Source organism: Saccopteryx leptura, chromosome 3 (assembly GCF_036850995.1).
Source record: "Saccopteryx leptura isolate mSacLep1 chromosome 3, mSacLep1_pri_phased_curated, whole genome shotgun sequence".
Classification (NCBI taxonomy): Eukaryota; Metazoa; Chordata; class Mammalia; order Chiroptera; family Emballonuridae; genus Saccopteryx; species Saccopteryx leptura.
The window spans coordinates 224,843,776-224,857,907 of record NC_089505.1 but is presented as its reverse complement, the minus strand read 5'-3'; the positions used below and the strand labels follow the sequence as shown (position 1 = coordinate 224,857,907).

The window sequence follows — 14,132 nt, the reverse complement described above, 5'->3', positions numbered from 1 at the left end:
CAGGCACCATATCTGATATTCCATCAACCTGGCTCATTGTTCACCCTGCCCTGGTGATTACCTAAATGTCCCACCCAGTTTTCCACCCCGAACAAGCTGTTGCCAGGGGCTTTTCTATACAAATCTTGGCTCATGCTTCAGATTTTTCTAAAATCTCTCAAACAAGCAGCATCTGGACTGAATGTGCCACGTACCTCTTTCTAAGTGGCCCCAGGCCTAGCACAAGCAGCAGCTAAACTTGGTTCACAGCTTGGCCTTACCTGGGCTGCTCTAAGCCCAGCATAAATAGCACCATCTGCAGATTGCTTTGTAGGTCATGCCTGGTGGCCCCAGGCAGAACACAGGAGGAAGTTGACCTTGGCCTGCACCTCTTGGGAGGCTCCAGAGATAGTGCACCCAGTGGACAGCTTCAGATCACTACAAAGCACCACCCAGCCACCTCCACAACTGACACTCAGGGACAGACTAGCAGGCATCAAGCTCTGCTAAAGAATGTCCTGCTCTGTGGGATAGACCTCTGCACAGCTGATCCTCCACAGGGTAGAAGGTCAGTGGTCATTGGTTACAGCCAGTTTTTGTAGCTGATAGGCCTAGGGGTAAATCCCATCAACTGACGAGCCAACACCAATCAAGCCTGAACTAAAAGAGGAGGATGTACACAGCATACACAGGGAGGCTGAAATTACACTTTAAGTGTCCAGCTTGGGTAATCGGGGAAACTGTGCCACTGGACCCTACAGAACACCTGCATTAGGCCACTCTACTAAGCCTGGGGAGACATAGCAGCTCTACTTAATACATAGAAACAAATACAGGGAGGCTGCCAAAAGTGAAGAGATAAAACAAAATGTCCCAGATTGAAGGACATAACAAAACTCCAGAAAAAGAAATAAACACAAGCATCTACTAGATACAGAGTTCAAAACACTGATTAGAAGGATGCTCAATGAACTTACTGAGAAATTCAGGACAATAAATGTTGGGAAAATAGCTGTGTTAGGCTTGCTCGCTTGTACTTTGCCTGATTACTGCGTGAGCACATGTGCGTAGGCTATGTGAGGAAGGCTGTGGGTGCTTGCCCTCAGAATTGTGGATGACGGATTGTGGACTGCCTCCTGCCACTGTGAGGGATCATTTTGCTCTTCATTCACTTGCTGCCATGAGAAGAGGTTTTCCCCCTCCTGTTTGCGTATCTGCTGTTGTGAGAATCTATTAAACGATAATGGCCCAATGCTTTCTGGCTCTGCAGTTTCTCTACTGTCTCCCTGAATCCAGTGGGGACCTGCCTGGCCTCAACCACTGGCATTACATCTGGTGAAGTTGTTAGAATTTGAGTCACATTGGTATGAAGCCACCAAAACCCTTGAAGGGTTGGGTAGAGGAGGCGTCATTGTTCTCCAGCACATGGTTCCTCATGATTGTCCTTTTGGGGGCCGTGGGCTAGGTGTTCTTTATAACCCTGCAAGAAGAGACACAGCACTAGCAATGGAATGAACTGGAACGAGCACTGGAGGAGGAGGCTGACTGGGTTTGAGAGCTGTAGTGTGAGATGCAGGCTGACCATCAATGGCACCTGGAACTGGAAGGGTCACTGGAGAAAGAATTACAGTTTTGTGAACTGCAAATTTCCCTGGAAGCTGAACGTTGGCACTGACAGTTGTTAGAAAAACAACTGTGGGTATAAGAGCTCGAGTCTAAGCATCAGGCCGAGAGCCGGCAGCTATAGGATCCATGTAGAAAGAGCTGCATCCGTGCAGGTGTAGTGACTCTGAATCAGTGGGAGCAGGTGTTTCCAACTATTCCTTTTTTGAGGAGGAGGTTTCAGTTGAAACTGATATCCGCAGACTCAGAGCCCAGTTGGTGGTCACCCAGAAGCTAGAGATCCAGCAACCAAGAGTCCCGCAGGAGCAGGCACAACCCCCTCTGCAAGTAGTGGAGCACTCTGGGGTCCAGCCCTACGCCCAGGCAGAGGTAATAGAGTTGGTGGTACAATTCAAGCAGAAACCCACTAAGCCCCAGGCAGCCCGGTTGCTGCAGTTGTGGAAAATAGGGGTGGATGGCATCATGTTATCTAGAACAGAGATGTAGAAATTGGCTTTCATTTCCACACACTTCCCATTGAAGCATCACCTTTAGTACTTCCATGACAACCCAGGAAACCATACCCTATTAGAATGGATGATGGCTGCCATTTATACAGTCTGGCAGAATGCTGGAGACTTTCTGGGGTCAGTGAGTCAGTGGCAGACATATATGGAGCTGCCCCAGGTCCTTTGGGAATTAAGTATGAAGAATGCTGCTTTCAATATGAGGTCCTATGGGCCAGATGAGGAAATGTATATGGAGGGATGAGGAACCCTATTCTCTGTAGCCCGCATCAGCCCTTTTTGGGTCACTAGTGGCTATCATTTGGTGGAGCTGGAGGCAGCATGGAACCACAAGGCTGTGAGGGCTGCTGCCTGTGCTGCCCCCACCCAAGCCCCACACAGACTAACAAGAGAAGTGGGTTTGTAAAGAGTACATTAACACTGGTGTCGGTAGATTTGATTGCAGCTGGGGAAGATGGGGAGAAATGAGATGGCAAATCTAAAAAAATTCTGTTAGAGCTTTGGTGGCAGCTTGAACTGGAACAGAGGTTCTAGCCGCTAAAAAAGCAGGGGAAGCAGGCAGCCCCAGCAGCTGCCAAGAATATGCCTGGTGTTCAGGTTGCACAGTTGCAAGATTATTTTTTGGACACATCTGTAGAAGAGGCGGATCCTCCATGACCCATTGTCTCAGTTTGAATAAGGGGAAGGCTGAGGGACCTGTCCAATGGGATTGGTGGGGGCTGGAGGCCCCATGTAAAATTAGCAACCCACTGGTCCCCTTCTAATGTGCAGCAGGTGTTGCATTAGAAGGTAATAGGTGCCTCTTTTTTTTTTTTTTTTTTTTTTTTTCAGCAGCTAAGAGAACTGTCTAGGTGGCACAGACCTTGAATATATTTGACCCCACTAAGCCCAGTTACCTTGCTGAGAGGTTTGGATGGGGCTTCTGGCAATGGACTGAAAGCTTATGAAAAAGTGCTGAGACCCATTAATAAAGAGCTATGTGGCTAGTTGCATGTAATAGACCTTTACCTTCATGATTTGCACAGACAGCTGGGCTGTCTATTGTGGACTGATCAATGAGTAGGGTAATGGACTCTTGGACTATGACCAGAGTGGGCACCAGCTCCCTTGCTGGATTGACATGCCTCTTGTGGACAGGACTATGAGAGACTTCGATGGGGGTAGTGGCACCTGTGGAGACTCTCTTTCACCAGGAAGCTGCTCCCATTCGGTTGCAAAGATGCACCAAGGACATTTTCTTCAATAGACATGGCCCTGGACTGTATAGGCCTTCCCACCTATCATGGGGTAGAGGGCTAGAGATTGACCTCCAGTTAATGCACTGGGCAAAGGCTCAGGGAGACACTCTGGACCAGTCAGAAATGAAAGATACACTAACTGAAATAAAGGCTAATTTACAGAGAATCAACAGTAGAATAGATGAAGCTGAGAATCAAATCAGCCATTTGGTATATATGAAAGCAAAAATCACCCAACCAAAATAGCAAAAAGGAAAAAGGATACAAAAAATAGAGGACAGTTTAAGGAGCCTCTGGGACGGCATCAAGCGTACCAACATTCACTTCGTGAGGGTGCCCGAAGGAGAAGAGAGAGTACAAGGGATTGAGATTTTATTTGAAAAAACAATCACTGAAAATTTCCCTAAACTGGTGAAAGAAAAAGACATCTAAGTCCAGAAAGACCAAAAAGTCCTAAATAAAATGAACCCAGAGAGACTCACACCAAGACACATCATAATTCCAATGGAAAAAGTTAAAAAACAAAACAAAACAGAGAATCTTAAAAGCAGCAAAAGAAAAGCAGTTGGTTACTTGCAAGGGAGTTTTGATACGGCTGTCAGCTGATCTCTCAACAGAAATTTTGCAGGCCAGAAAGAATAGACCAGAAACATTCAAAGTCATGAAAAATAAGGACCTACAACCGAGATTACTCTACCCAGCAAAGCTATCATTTAAAATTGAAGGACAGATAAAGAGCTTCCCAGACAAGAAAAAGCTAAAGGAGTTTATCACCAACAAACCAGTATTCCATAGGATGTTAAGTGTCTTCTTTAAGAGGAAGAAAAAAATAAATAAAATAAAAAATTTGAACAATAAAATGGCAATAAATACATCTCTATCAACAACTGAATATAAGAAACAAAATGAACAGGTAGAACATAAACAGACTCATAGACACAGAGGACATTTTGACAATTGCCAGATAAGAGGAAGGTTGGGGGATAGGTGAATAAGGTGACAGGGTTAAGAGTGCAAATTGGTTGTTACAAAATAGTCATGAAATGTAAACTATAGCATAGGGAATAGGATGAATAATCTGGTAACTTAATGATGGTGTCAGACGGGTATGAGAATTATTGGAATGATCACTTAGTAAGTTATGTAATGTCTAATCACTGGGGTGTATGCCTCAAACTAATGTAATAATGTATGTCAACTGTAATTGAAAAATAAAAATGATAAAATAAAAAAGAAACAGTGGTTATATAACACCCTCTAGTGAGTGATGGTGAATTGTTCCAAGATAGATGTAGACGAGGTATGGCTCATGAGGTCATTGAATCAAGAGAGTCAGACCTCTGTCCCCAAGGTGGTCCAGAAGGAAGTTCCCCTTTGTAACAAAGCCTCTGGCCTTATTTGTATTTCTATACTGATGTTTCCTGGCACATGACCTGCTTCGGTCTCTCCAGGACCCTAGAACAGCTACGCCAATGTTGCCTGCCAGTCACCCATTGACATCTTACAGGACCTGTGTGCAAGACCGAATTTCTGACAAAGAGGGCACACCCAGACCAGGAAATGACCTTCTTCTTATCTCATCTGTAACCTGATAGTCCTGGACAGCCTTCTAGAACCCTTGCTTGCATGCTGGTGGAGCCTGACGCCGGTCCAGGGACTAGAGGATCTCTTTGAACAAAGGTAACTTCTGCTGCTCCACAACCATGTGGTGGGCAGCTTCTTTCACTGCTCAGTGTCTTGCTTAGAGGAACCTCTGGGGCTATGGGGGCCAGGTCTCAGACACAGGACATCAGAGGAGCTGGAGCTGCTCCCACGAGTATGGGTGGCTGCTTACTCCCTCGAGGGATAAATGTAGGATCAGTCACCAAGGGCTGAGGCAGGGAGGGTGGTGAACTACCAGTTCTCACTATGGGGACTCTGTGGAATTCTCAGCGAAATGTTCGGCTGTCTTATGCTCAAGCCTAGAGACAGATGTCCTCTGACTGTCAAACATCTAAAGGATCCTGTGAATGTCCATGGAAGGATCCTTAGAGATGCCTGTTTGGATGGGGTATGGGGGGTGGAATAGGGGTCAGAGAGACAGGATTGCTGCCACTTATTTAGAATGTTCAAGCTTGAAGTCGGGATAGTTGGTGACTTACCGTTAGTAGAAGGCTGAAGAGAGATGAACATACACTCTTTCTTCCTTCTTTAAGCCCAGAAACTCATTGTCCTAGGAGGTGCTTGGGGTGTTCTGGAATCTCCAAGGTCCTCACAGCCTGGAGAGCCAGGACCATCTAGTCATGACAGAGATGGGGGTTTCCATTTGGGTTTTCTGGCTTTGGAACATGCTCTTCCCATCTTCAGTTGGAAATGTGCACCTGGGCCAGGATCTCGGGGCAGCCTCCTCCAGGGGAGGGGAGAGCAGTGAATACCTTGTTTCTTTCCTCTTTTCTTCACAGGACCAGCTGCTGACAACCTCTTCACCACCATCTGATCTACCGCACCCTTTATACAGAAAGCCTTGATAGAACATGGTCAACCCACAGAGTAAGTGGGAAATTACAAACCAGCTTGGTAGTCTCTCTGTCTCACTGAAAAAATAGGGGACAAGGGTCCCTTTCATTAGCTCAGAGACAGGTGTTTTTGCTAAAATAATCAGATCGTGAAACCTGCACTTGAAAATCTCAGAGCTTTAAGTTCTTGTTTTATTATGTGCATTTAATTTATTTATGTATTTTGATAAAGTGAAGAAAGAAAAACCCAAACAATATACTGATGACCAATTTAACTGTTTTTGGTTTGTTAGTACCCAGAGACTGCCAGTCAGAAAAGAACAAGTCACCGATACCTGTTGAAAACCTACATGAATGCATGTAGATCCTTCTGAGATGCTTTGATGCACAAACCAGCCCCGGCCTTGGTTCCCTTTCCTTTCTCCTCATAGCTGTTCTTTCTCAGAACAAAAGCCAGTACGGTCACCCAGTATTCTGAGGGAGACATGTTTCAAGACCCCCAGCGGTGCCTGAAACTGCAGACAGTACCAAACCCTGTATGTACCTTTCCCTTAATGGAAGCACTTTACAGCTGCTCTCTGGCATATCCAGATCGCCAGCATCACTACTCTTGTGCTTTGGGGCCATTGTTAAGTAAAATAAGGGTGCTGGAACACAAGCACTGGGATAGCACAACAGTACATCTGATAGCCGACTCTGAAGCATCTCATGGGTGGGAATGTTTACATTGTGGACATGCTGGGCAAAGGGATGAGTCACAGCCCAGGTACAATTCTCAGAACGGTGTGTGATTTAAAACATGAGTTGTTTATGTCTGCAATTTTCCATTTAATGTTTTTGGACCACAGTTGAAGGTAGGTAACTGAAAACAGTGGGTAAGAGTGTGGGGGCCACTGTATTAATGGATACAACCAGGGCCTGAAAATTTATAATAACGTCTTGTGTGTTTAGTGGTTTTTCTTTTTGTTTTGTTTTGTTTTGTTTGTCATCTGGCAGCACAGGGAAGTCCAGGATCCTATATTATTCGTGATATTCAACAGATGGTGTGGGTCCTGAACGAATACAACTCTTTAATTGCAGTTCCTTGTACCAGGGATGACAAACCTGGTGAGTGACAATTAAAGCCACTGTTGCCTCTTAAAGGGACACCAGCACCAAGGAGGATGGGCTGAGCTTGTTACAAAAAGGCTGTGGCCTACTTCTGGGCACCAGCTTAGTGTCCCTAGGAAGGTTATGAAAGAGCAAGATAACTCCTTCCCACAAAGGAAACACTGGACCTAGGATGAGGTGTGATGACGGGAGCTCTCCGTACCCTAAGATACTGTCTCCCAGTGAGAAGGGGTTGTGCATTCGGTCAGCAGCCGCCCTTCTCCTTAGAACTTCTCTTATTTAAATTTCAACCATGTCCACAGATTAAACTACTTCACCTTCCACCTCAATCCTGCACACTGTACTAACTTGGCATCCTCTCTTCTAGTAACAACAGAATATTTCTTCCCATCAAAAGTTAACCCTTCTTCTGTCAATTATGCATCAACATATCTGGGGGAAAGCCAGTCTAACTCAGTCAGCTCTTTGCCTTTCCCTGGACTTCCGTGTTTGATCTCATTTCCCTGTTCCCTGCATTTCCCACCTTTGTCTGTCTGTAGCGTCGTTTCCATCACTGGCATAATTGCTCTGATGTAGTATTTCCAAACTTAATTTTAAAAAGCTTCTCTTGATGCCCACATTTCATTCCTGTGATCATTCTGTTTTTCTCTGCACAAGGTACCATTCTATATACCGACCACAGCAAACTCTGTGGATGAGCTGAATATACATCCCGTTTGTTTCACCTCCTGCTCACGCTTGCATCAAACAATTTGACTTCTAAACTTGTCATTGACCTTCCTTTAAACTCGTCTTTTCAAGGTCACCTATATACTTTCCACACTCACATTTGGTTCTTCAGCCACAGTCAGCATAGATAATTCTTCCTTTCTGAAACACTCTCCATCTTCTCTTTCTAAAAGAATTTGTCTTGTAGTTCACTGGCTCCTCTTCCACATTTTTCTTTTTGACTCCACTTTCCTGTCAATTCTCTCGGTGCTATGAATCCCCAGGCTCAGTGCTATCACTTCATCACCCCTGAAGATCCTGCATGCTGGTCTCTTAGATTGATGTATCACCTCTATCATTGGCATTTATGCTTCCACCTGATGAACATGTCACTCATGTCCCTTCAGTGCTCCCTCAGACACTATTAACCTTGTCTATCCCAAGTGGAACTATGGATCTGAATTCTCAGAACTGTTGACAATCTTGTCCTACCCTGTCTCCATTAGCAACACTCCCATAACCCTGTCTGCTGGAGCCCAAAATGCAGGAGGATCCTTGATTCCTCCCTTTGTTCAATCTCTATCAAATCTATCAGCAAGGACTGATGAGTCTATAGGAAGAAAAACTATATTTCTAAGATGATTTTCATGTCTCTCCTGAACCACTGCCCTCCCTCGTACTTCATTAGTGCAACCTCCCATCCATCCTCCACAAAGTATCCTGAGCAACCAGTCTTCTTGGAAGCCTTGACCGTACCAATTTCTTTTCCACTTGTGGCCTTGACCATTCCTTTTTTTTAACAGTCCTCCTCACAAAAACCTCCACCACCTTATCAAATTACCTCACTTACTAGCCTCCTTTTAGCTCTAAGGTCCTGGGTTGACTTCACCTTTGTGGAGAGGTCTTGGTTGATTTTTCTATCTGAGTTTGGTTTTTTTCTTACTATCACAGCGTTTGGTGAATTTCCCCAATCAGGCATTGGCATTTGTGTGGGTCTGGCCATTTTCTGCTTACATCTTTTCATCTCATTTTTTGTGGAGGCAATGAGTATGTCTGCCTGTCCTGAGTGGGCATTGGAGAAGGTGGAAAGTGGGTTAATTCCCCACCCCCTGCCCAGAAGAAGTCTCCTGCCCAGGCTCTGGGCTTAATTATCTAGAAATTAAATTTAGCTGGTAGTGACAGAAAACCCGTGTGACTGGGATTTATATGAGATGAAGTGTATTTCTTTCTCAAGTGAAAGAAGGCAGGCTGAGGAAAGTGTGCTGAGTCCAGGGTGCCTTATGAACTAGAAAGTCACCTCAACCCTCATCTGAGTGTAGGAAGACACAGAGTATAAAGAAGGAGCTCTTCCCAGCTGAGGGAGCTGCCCTAAAGAATATCCTTGGAAATGTCATATAATTCTTCCACTTATAGCTTATGGGCTACAACTTAAGCATATGGTCCAAGTTCACTGCAAGTGTGGTGGGGAATTTTATTTGTATTTTCAGGAAGCAATATGCCTTGGTAACACTTGGTTCTGATATCAAGAAAGAAAACATGAAATGCATTTCAAATTATGATGGCGGGTTTCCATTCCATGGCTCATTGGTGGAGCCTCCAAGTGCCGACCCTGCTGGTTAGAAACCCTGGCTGAGAGTGGTCACCAAATGTTAGGCAGAACTGTCTTCTCTGCTGCCTGGAGCATGACACCTGTTTCCGTCTCCCTGTTCCAGTTTCTATTCTCACAATGCCATGTACAGACACAGAATTAAATGATGGAGGAGAAGGCAGTTTGATCTACATGGGAGTCAAGGGCATGGATCTCTGTCTTTACTGTGGAGAAGTTGAGAACTACCCAACTTTGCAGCTTGAGGTGAGTGGTTGTGCAGATAATAAGAGTATTTTGTGAGACAGACTTTTTTATTACATTTAATATGTTACTGAATAAAAGTAACATCTCTTCAATCCTGGATTAGTTGGTGTAAGAAACCGGATTTGGCTCATCCCCAAATCAATACACACTGCTTTTGGAATGGGTGTAACACTCATTTTAGTGTCAGAGCTTCCTCTGAATGCCAGAGAGGACGCCCACAGGGACATTTCAGAAAGGCCAGGGCTGTTGGCTTCCCCATTCTCCATCCTCTTCAACTGCCTCCCAGGAATCCTCTGAGATGTTGGGGTACTCCCATATAAGCACAGGCCACACACACAGAGGAGACAAAGCAGACCATTAGCCTGGGTTCTGTGGATTTTATTTCTGTGGTCCCTGCACTGAAGGAGGCATTTGTGGTCAAGAAGCTCATCTTTCCGTTATGATGGATGCTGCAATGTGCAAACCCTCTCCAGACTAGGAATCTCATGAAACTGGCCTGAATCTGATGGTGGGTGCATTGCAAGAGCATCTATGAGACAGCACCGCTCAGGTAAGAGGACGTTGTCTCAAAGAATCAGAAGCACCTGGTGTTGTAGGGTCTCCGGCAAGCCAAACTGCAGGGAATCCGTGCATTCTGACACCTGGCATCTTCTCATCTGCCCATGTCCCTCCCTTTAGCATAAGCAGTCACTGCCAGGGCTGAGTTAGTTTAGCTCCCTCTCTAATAGGCCTCTTTCCTCTCCTAGGAGGAAAACATAATGGATCTGTACAAGGAGAAGACAGCGCAGAAGCCCTTTCTCTTTCTTCACTGCACAGAGGGCTCCACCTCAACCTTCCAGTCGGTTGCCTACCCCGGTTGGTTCATAGCCGATTCCTCCGAGGGGCATCAGCCCGTCATCCTCACCCAGGAGAGGGGCAAAACTTACACCACCAACTTCTATTTTGATCCTGAGAAGTAAATAGTGCCCAAGGAAAGAAGAGGGGTGGGGTTAGGGTGTTGGAGAAGCATCGACTCATTTTTCCGTTTAGTTCTGCAAATGTTTGCTTCTCATACATGACCTGACTGGGGCTTAAATCAGCGAGCTTAGGGTTGAGTCGACAACGTCAGGATGGAGCCAATGACTTTGGAATTAGTGATCCCGGGCTCAAAGCAGCTACACCAAAGCTGGGTGATTATTGGCATCACTGTCCTTTCCTGGCAGATGCTCAGTGCTTTCAAATCATTGTTTCATAGGTTTTGTCTTTTTTCTTTATTTAGTAGATTTAGATGGGAAGTTAAATTTAGTCCCTTTTCCTTATATTTCTGGAAGCAGATACTGAAGCCAATTTACCAATAGAAGATGTCTCAGATTAGGTTCTATGTGATGCAGTGCAAGGCAGGCTAGCAATGTGCCTGGTGAAATACTCTTCTCATGAGTTTACTGTGTAGTTGCAGAAGTAATTCACATGAAGATGAAGCTGTTACCTAAATTCCAGTCAAAGTTAGGCCCTGATAAATCATTTCAGGAATTTGTCTCAAGCTGCTTTAGGCAATTAGAAGAATAGTATAAAAATGCTAATTCTGCTTGTCAGGCCACATCCTGCAAAGGGGGCCCCAAGGAAATCGGGAATTTGGCTCCTCTAATTCTCTGAAATGAAATTAACAATTAAAGGGGATAAACTCTAAACACTCTTAAATACAAAAGCTGATGTATCTGTTATTGCTAAGTAACACTGGCTTTCTTTGCAGCCCATTCATGAAGCAGTCACAGAGCTGCGAGGCTTAGGGCAAAGAAAATTTCCCTAACAAAGCTCTAAGTTTTTTTTACAATGGAAAGATAAAGAAGGTCATACTAAATTTTTTCATCCTTCTGTGCTCTCCAAATTGCCTATTAATTTGTGGGTTAAAGATGTTTTGAAAAATATGATAGTGTTACTTGTCAGTCCTAATAAGTTTAGTCAATGACAATGTTCCTGCATATATAGAAAAAGTATTTACTACATTTTGTCAGACTTTTGGAATTGACCTGAGGGGCAGGTATTCCTTACAGTCCTCAAAGCCAAGGCATTGTAAAGTATGTCCCATCAAAAGCTTAAAGGTCAATTAGAAAAAATAAAAAAGAGAGAGTCATACTCTAGAATAGTGGTTGGCAAACTCATTAGTCAACAGAGACAAATATCAACAGTAACGATTAAATTTTCTTTTGAAAGCCAAAGTTTATAAATTTAAACTATATAGGTAGGTACATTCATTATCAAGGTAGTGCCCACACGTGGTATTTTGTAGAAAAGCCACACTCAAGGAGCCTAAGAGCCACATGTGGCTCGTGAGCCGTGGTTTGCTGATCACTGCCCTAGAACTCCTGTAAATCTTCTTTATCATACTCTTTTTAGTTAAAAAAATTTTTTTGAATACTGAAAAAAAAATTTGTGGGTTAAAGATGTTTTGTAAAACATGATAGTGTTATTTGTCAGCCCTAATAAGTCAGTCCATTCAGTAGCCAAGAGACTCTGGAATTCAACAAGGAAAGATGGAGAGACCCGCTCACAGGAATGAGGCAAAGGCCAGATCCTGTTCTCTTGTGGGGCTGAGGATATGTGTGATTTTCCTAGGTCTGTTAAGGCTTCTCAATGGTTTCCTAAAATTCTGGTAAGATACCATAAGTCAGGAGGAGAGACTCACCACACAAAGCAATTATATGAGACTTATTTTACTGAAAAAAAATTTTTAAACATTTCCTCCTCAAGACTTACTTTAGCTAAAATGCATTTTACACCAGCCAAGTAATGGCCTAAGCCTGTCATGTTGTACTGGACTATATTAATTGGCCCTAAGTGGCAAAATTCAATAAAATTACAAACTTGGGGAAAGGCTATGTTCCAATTTTGTCATCAATAGGTCATCATTAAATGCCAGTGAGAAATAAGGAAAGTGAAGCCTTATGGATTAACATCAGCCCCTAAAAAGCTGATTGATCCAGGAATCCAAAATGCCCATTAAGCTTAAGGCAAGGGCTTAAGGCACTGGAAGTAGTGGTCATGAGATTTGAAAACCAGCTACAAAAAATGAAAATGTGACAAAAATTCCAGTATCATGCAAACTTTTCCTAAGTGTGACTCCTACTCCTTGTGACAGTTCTCAATGGAACTGAAGTGTGGTTAGGTTGCATGTATAAGGCATTTGGAAGGGTGATGGTGTCAGCATAGTCTTAATAAAATTACATTAACATATTAAAAACATTCAAAACAGCAAAGACTCTATTATAAATTCTGCTGTATAGGCTAAAAATTTACTTAATATTCTAAAAGGCTTTAATCCCTTCAATATACTAAGACATTTCTTTGAATATCTGTTAGCATTGGCTATATTAACTTTATGTTTATTCTGTATTTTTCCAAACTGCCTCCGAATTGAAATCTAAAAAATCAGACAAATTCAAGTCTTAGCACACAAACTAAAATAAAAAAATTAAAAAGGGGGATATGTGGAAGACTGCAAGAATGCAATGCCTTGCCGTTTAAGGCTTAGCCAAAGGTTAGGCTTTTTCTCCACACTTCCATATTGACTATGAAGCTGAGTATTTGTGCTTATCCCATCCTCCCATCTCACTTGCTTAATTAAGTTGCCTAGAGATAATGTATATGCCCTTCCTCTCACCCTTTGTTTGTTCTGAAGTTTAATTTCAGTTATGCAGGGTGGAAGGTGTTCTGCACTTGGGAGGATTCTTGGATTGCCTTGGAGATGTGTGACTTTGTGTCAGAGACTTCTTTATTTGTATATGGCTCTGCACTATATAATAAAGCAGACTAGGGGCTCTTCTCTGCTCTTGCAATCTACTTGCGTTGCATAAAGACCTCCAATCACATCCTTTTTTCACTCTGAGTTTATTTCTTCACTCCACACCATTCTCCCTCAAGACCTGGACGATTCCTAGCCGCGCTGGTCCACAACACCATTCTATGTGTTAGAGTCTCGCAATGGCGGATGAGCATGCAGGCAGGAAAGAAACACTTCTCTCTCTCCTTATGGACTGACTTGCAAAACAGACTGGTGGTGGGAACTCCTTCTCTGCAAACAATAGCAACAAATGGCCCCTCCTAATGGCATCAGGCATGCTGAATCCTGTATTCTGCCACCCTGAGGGTAAGCACCAATCAGGTAAAGTACAAGGTGAGCAAGCCTAACATACTTGTTTGCCCAACAATAACAAACATAATTGTTAATAAAAATTTCAGTATGTATATAAAAATTTATGTTAATCTAGGAAGAATAAAAAAAGAATTGTATGCCGTTGATACATCAGCAGAAAATTTAGTGAAGCCAAAAAAAAAAAAAAAATAAGTCAACCAAACAAAAAACATGAATGAAACAAAACCAAAATTATGTGGGCAAAAACCTAAAATAAAATGATATGATAAGCCCAAATAAGTTAGTAATTTCAATAAGAGTAAATGAATTTAATTTATTATTCAAAAATGCATACTTTAAAAAAAGCACATGTAAAGACATATTCTTAATCTTTATGCTGAAATAATAGGAGTAAAACTAAATCATTACTGTAATACTGAGGCATATTACAAAGCAATAGTTGTTGGTAGGGACTAGGGTTTGAGATGGAGGCCCGATGTGCCTATGAAAGTT

General features: G+C 43.2%; 1 protein-coding gene across 3 annotated transcripts in view; it reads left to right on the top strand.

Moving 5' to 3' along the window:
* The window catches only part of LOC136400654 (interleukin-36 beta-like), a 30,319-nt gene extending 17,093 nt beyond the window's left edge, over nt 1–13,226 (top strand). Inside the window, exons 1-5 of one of the 3 annotated variants that reach the window (XM_066377724.1) lie at nt 4,959–5,026; nt 5,788–5,875; nt 6,838–6,948; nt 9,372–9,511; nt 10,258–13,226. In XM_066377724.1, the coding sequence (XP_066233821.1) occupies nt 5,860–5,875; nt 6,838–6,948; nt 9,372–9,511; nt 10,258–10,470 (480 nt within the window). In that variant the 5' untranslated portion in view covers nt 4,959–5,026; nt 5,788–5,859 and the 3' untranslated portion in view covers nt 10,471–13,226. Of the gene's footprint in view, nt 1–4,958; nt 5,027–5,787; nt 5,876–6,191; nt 6,378–6,837; nt 6,949–9,371; nt 9,512–10,257 lie in introns of those variants that run through there. The other 2 variants (XM_066377725.1, XM_066377723.1) reach the window with 2 other exon arrangements.
* Nucleotides 13,227–14,132: the final 906 nt, after the last annotated feature.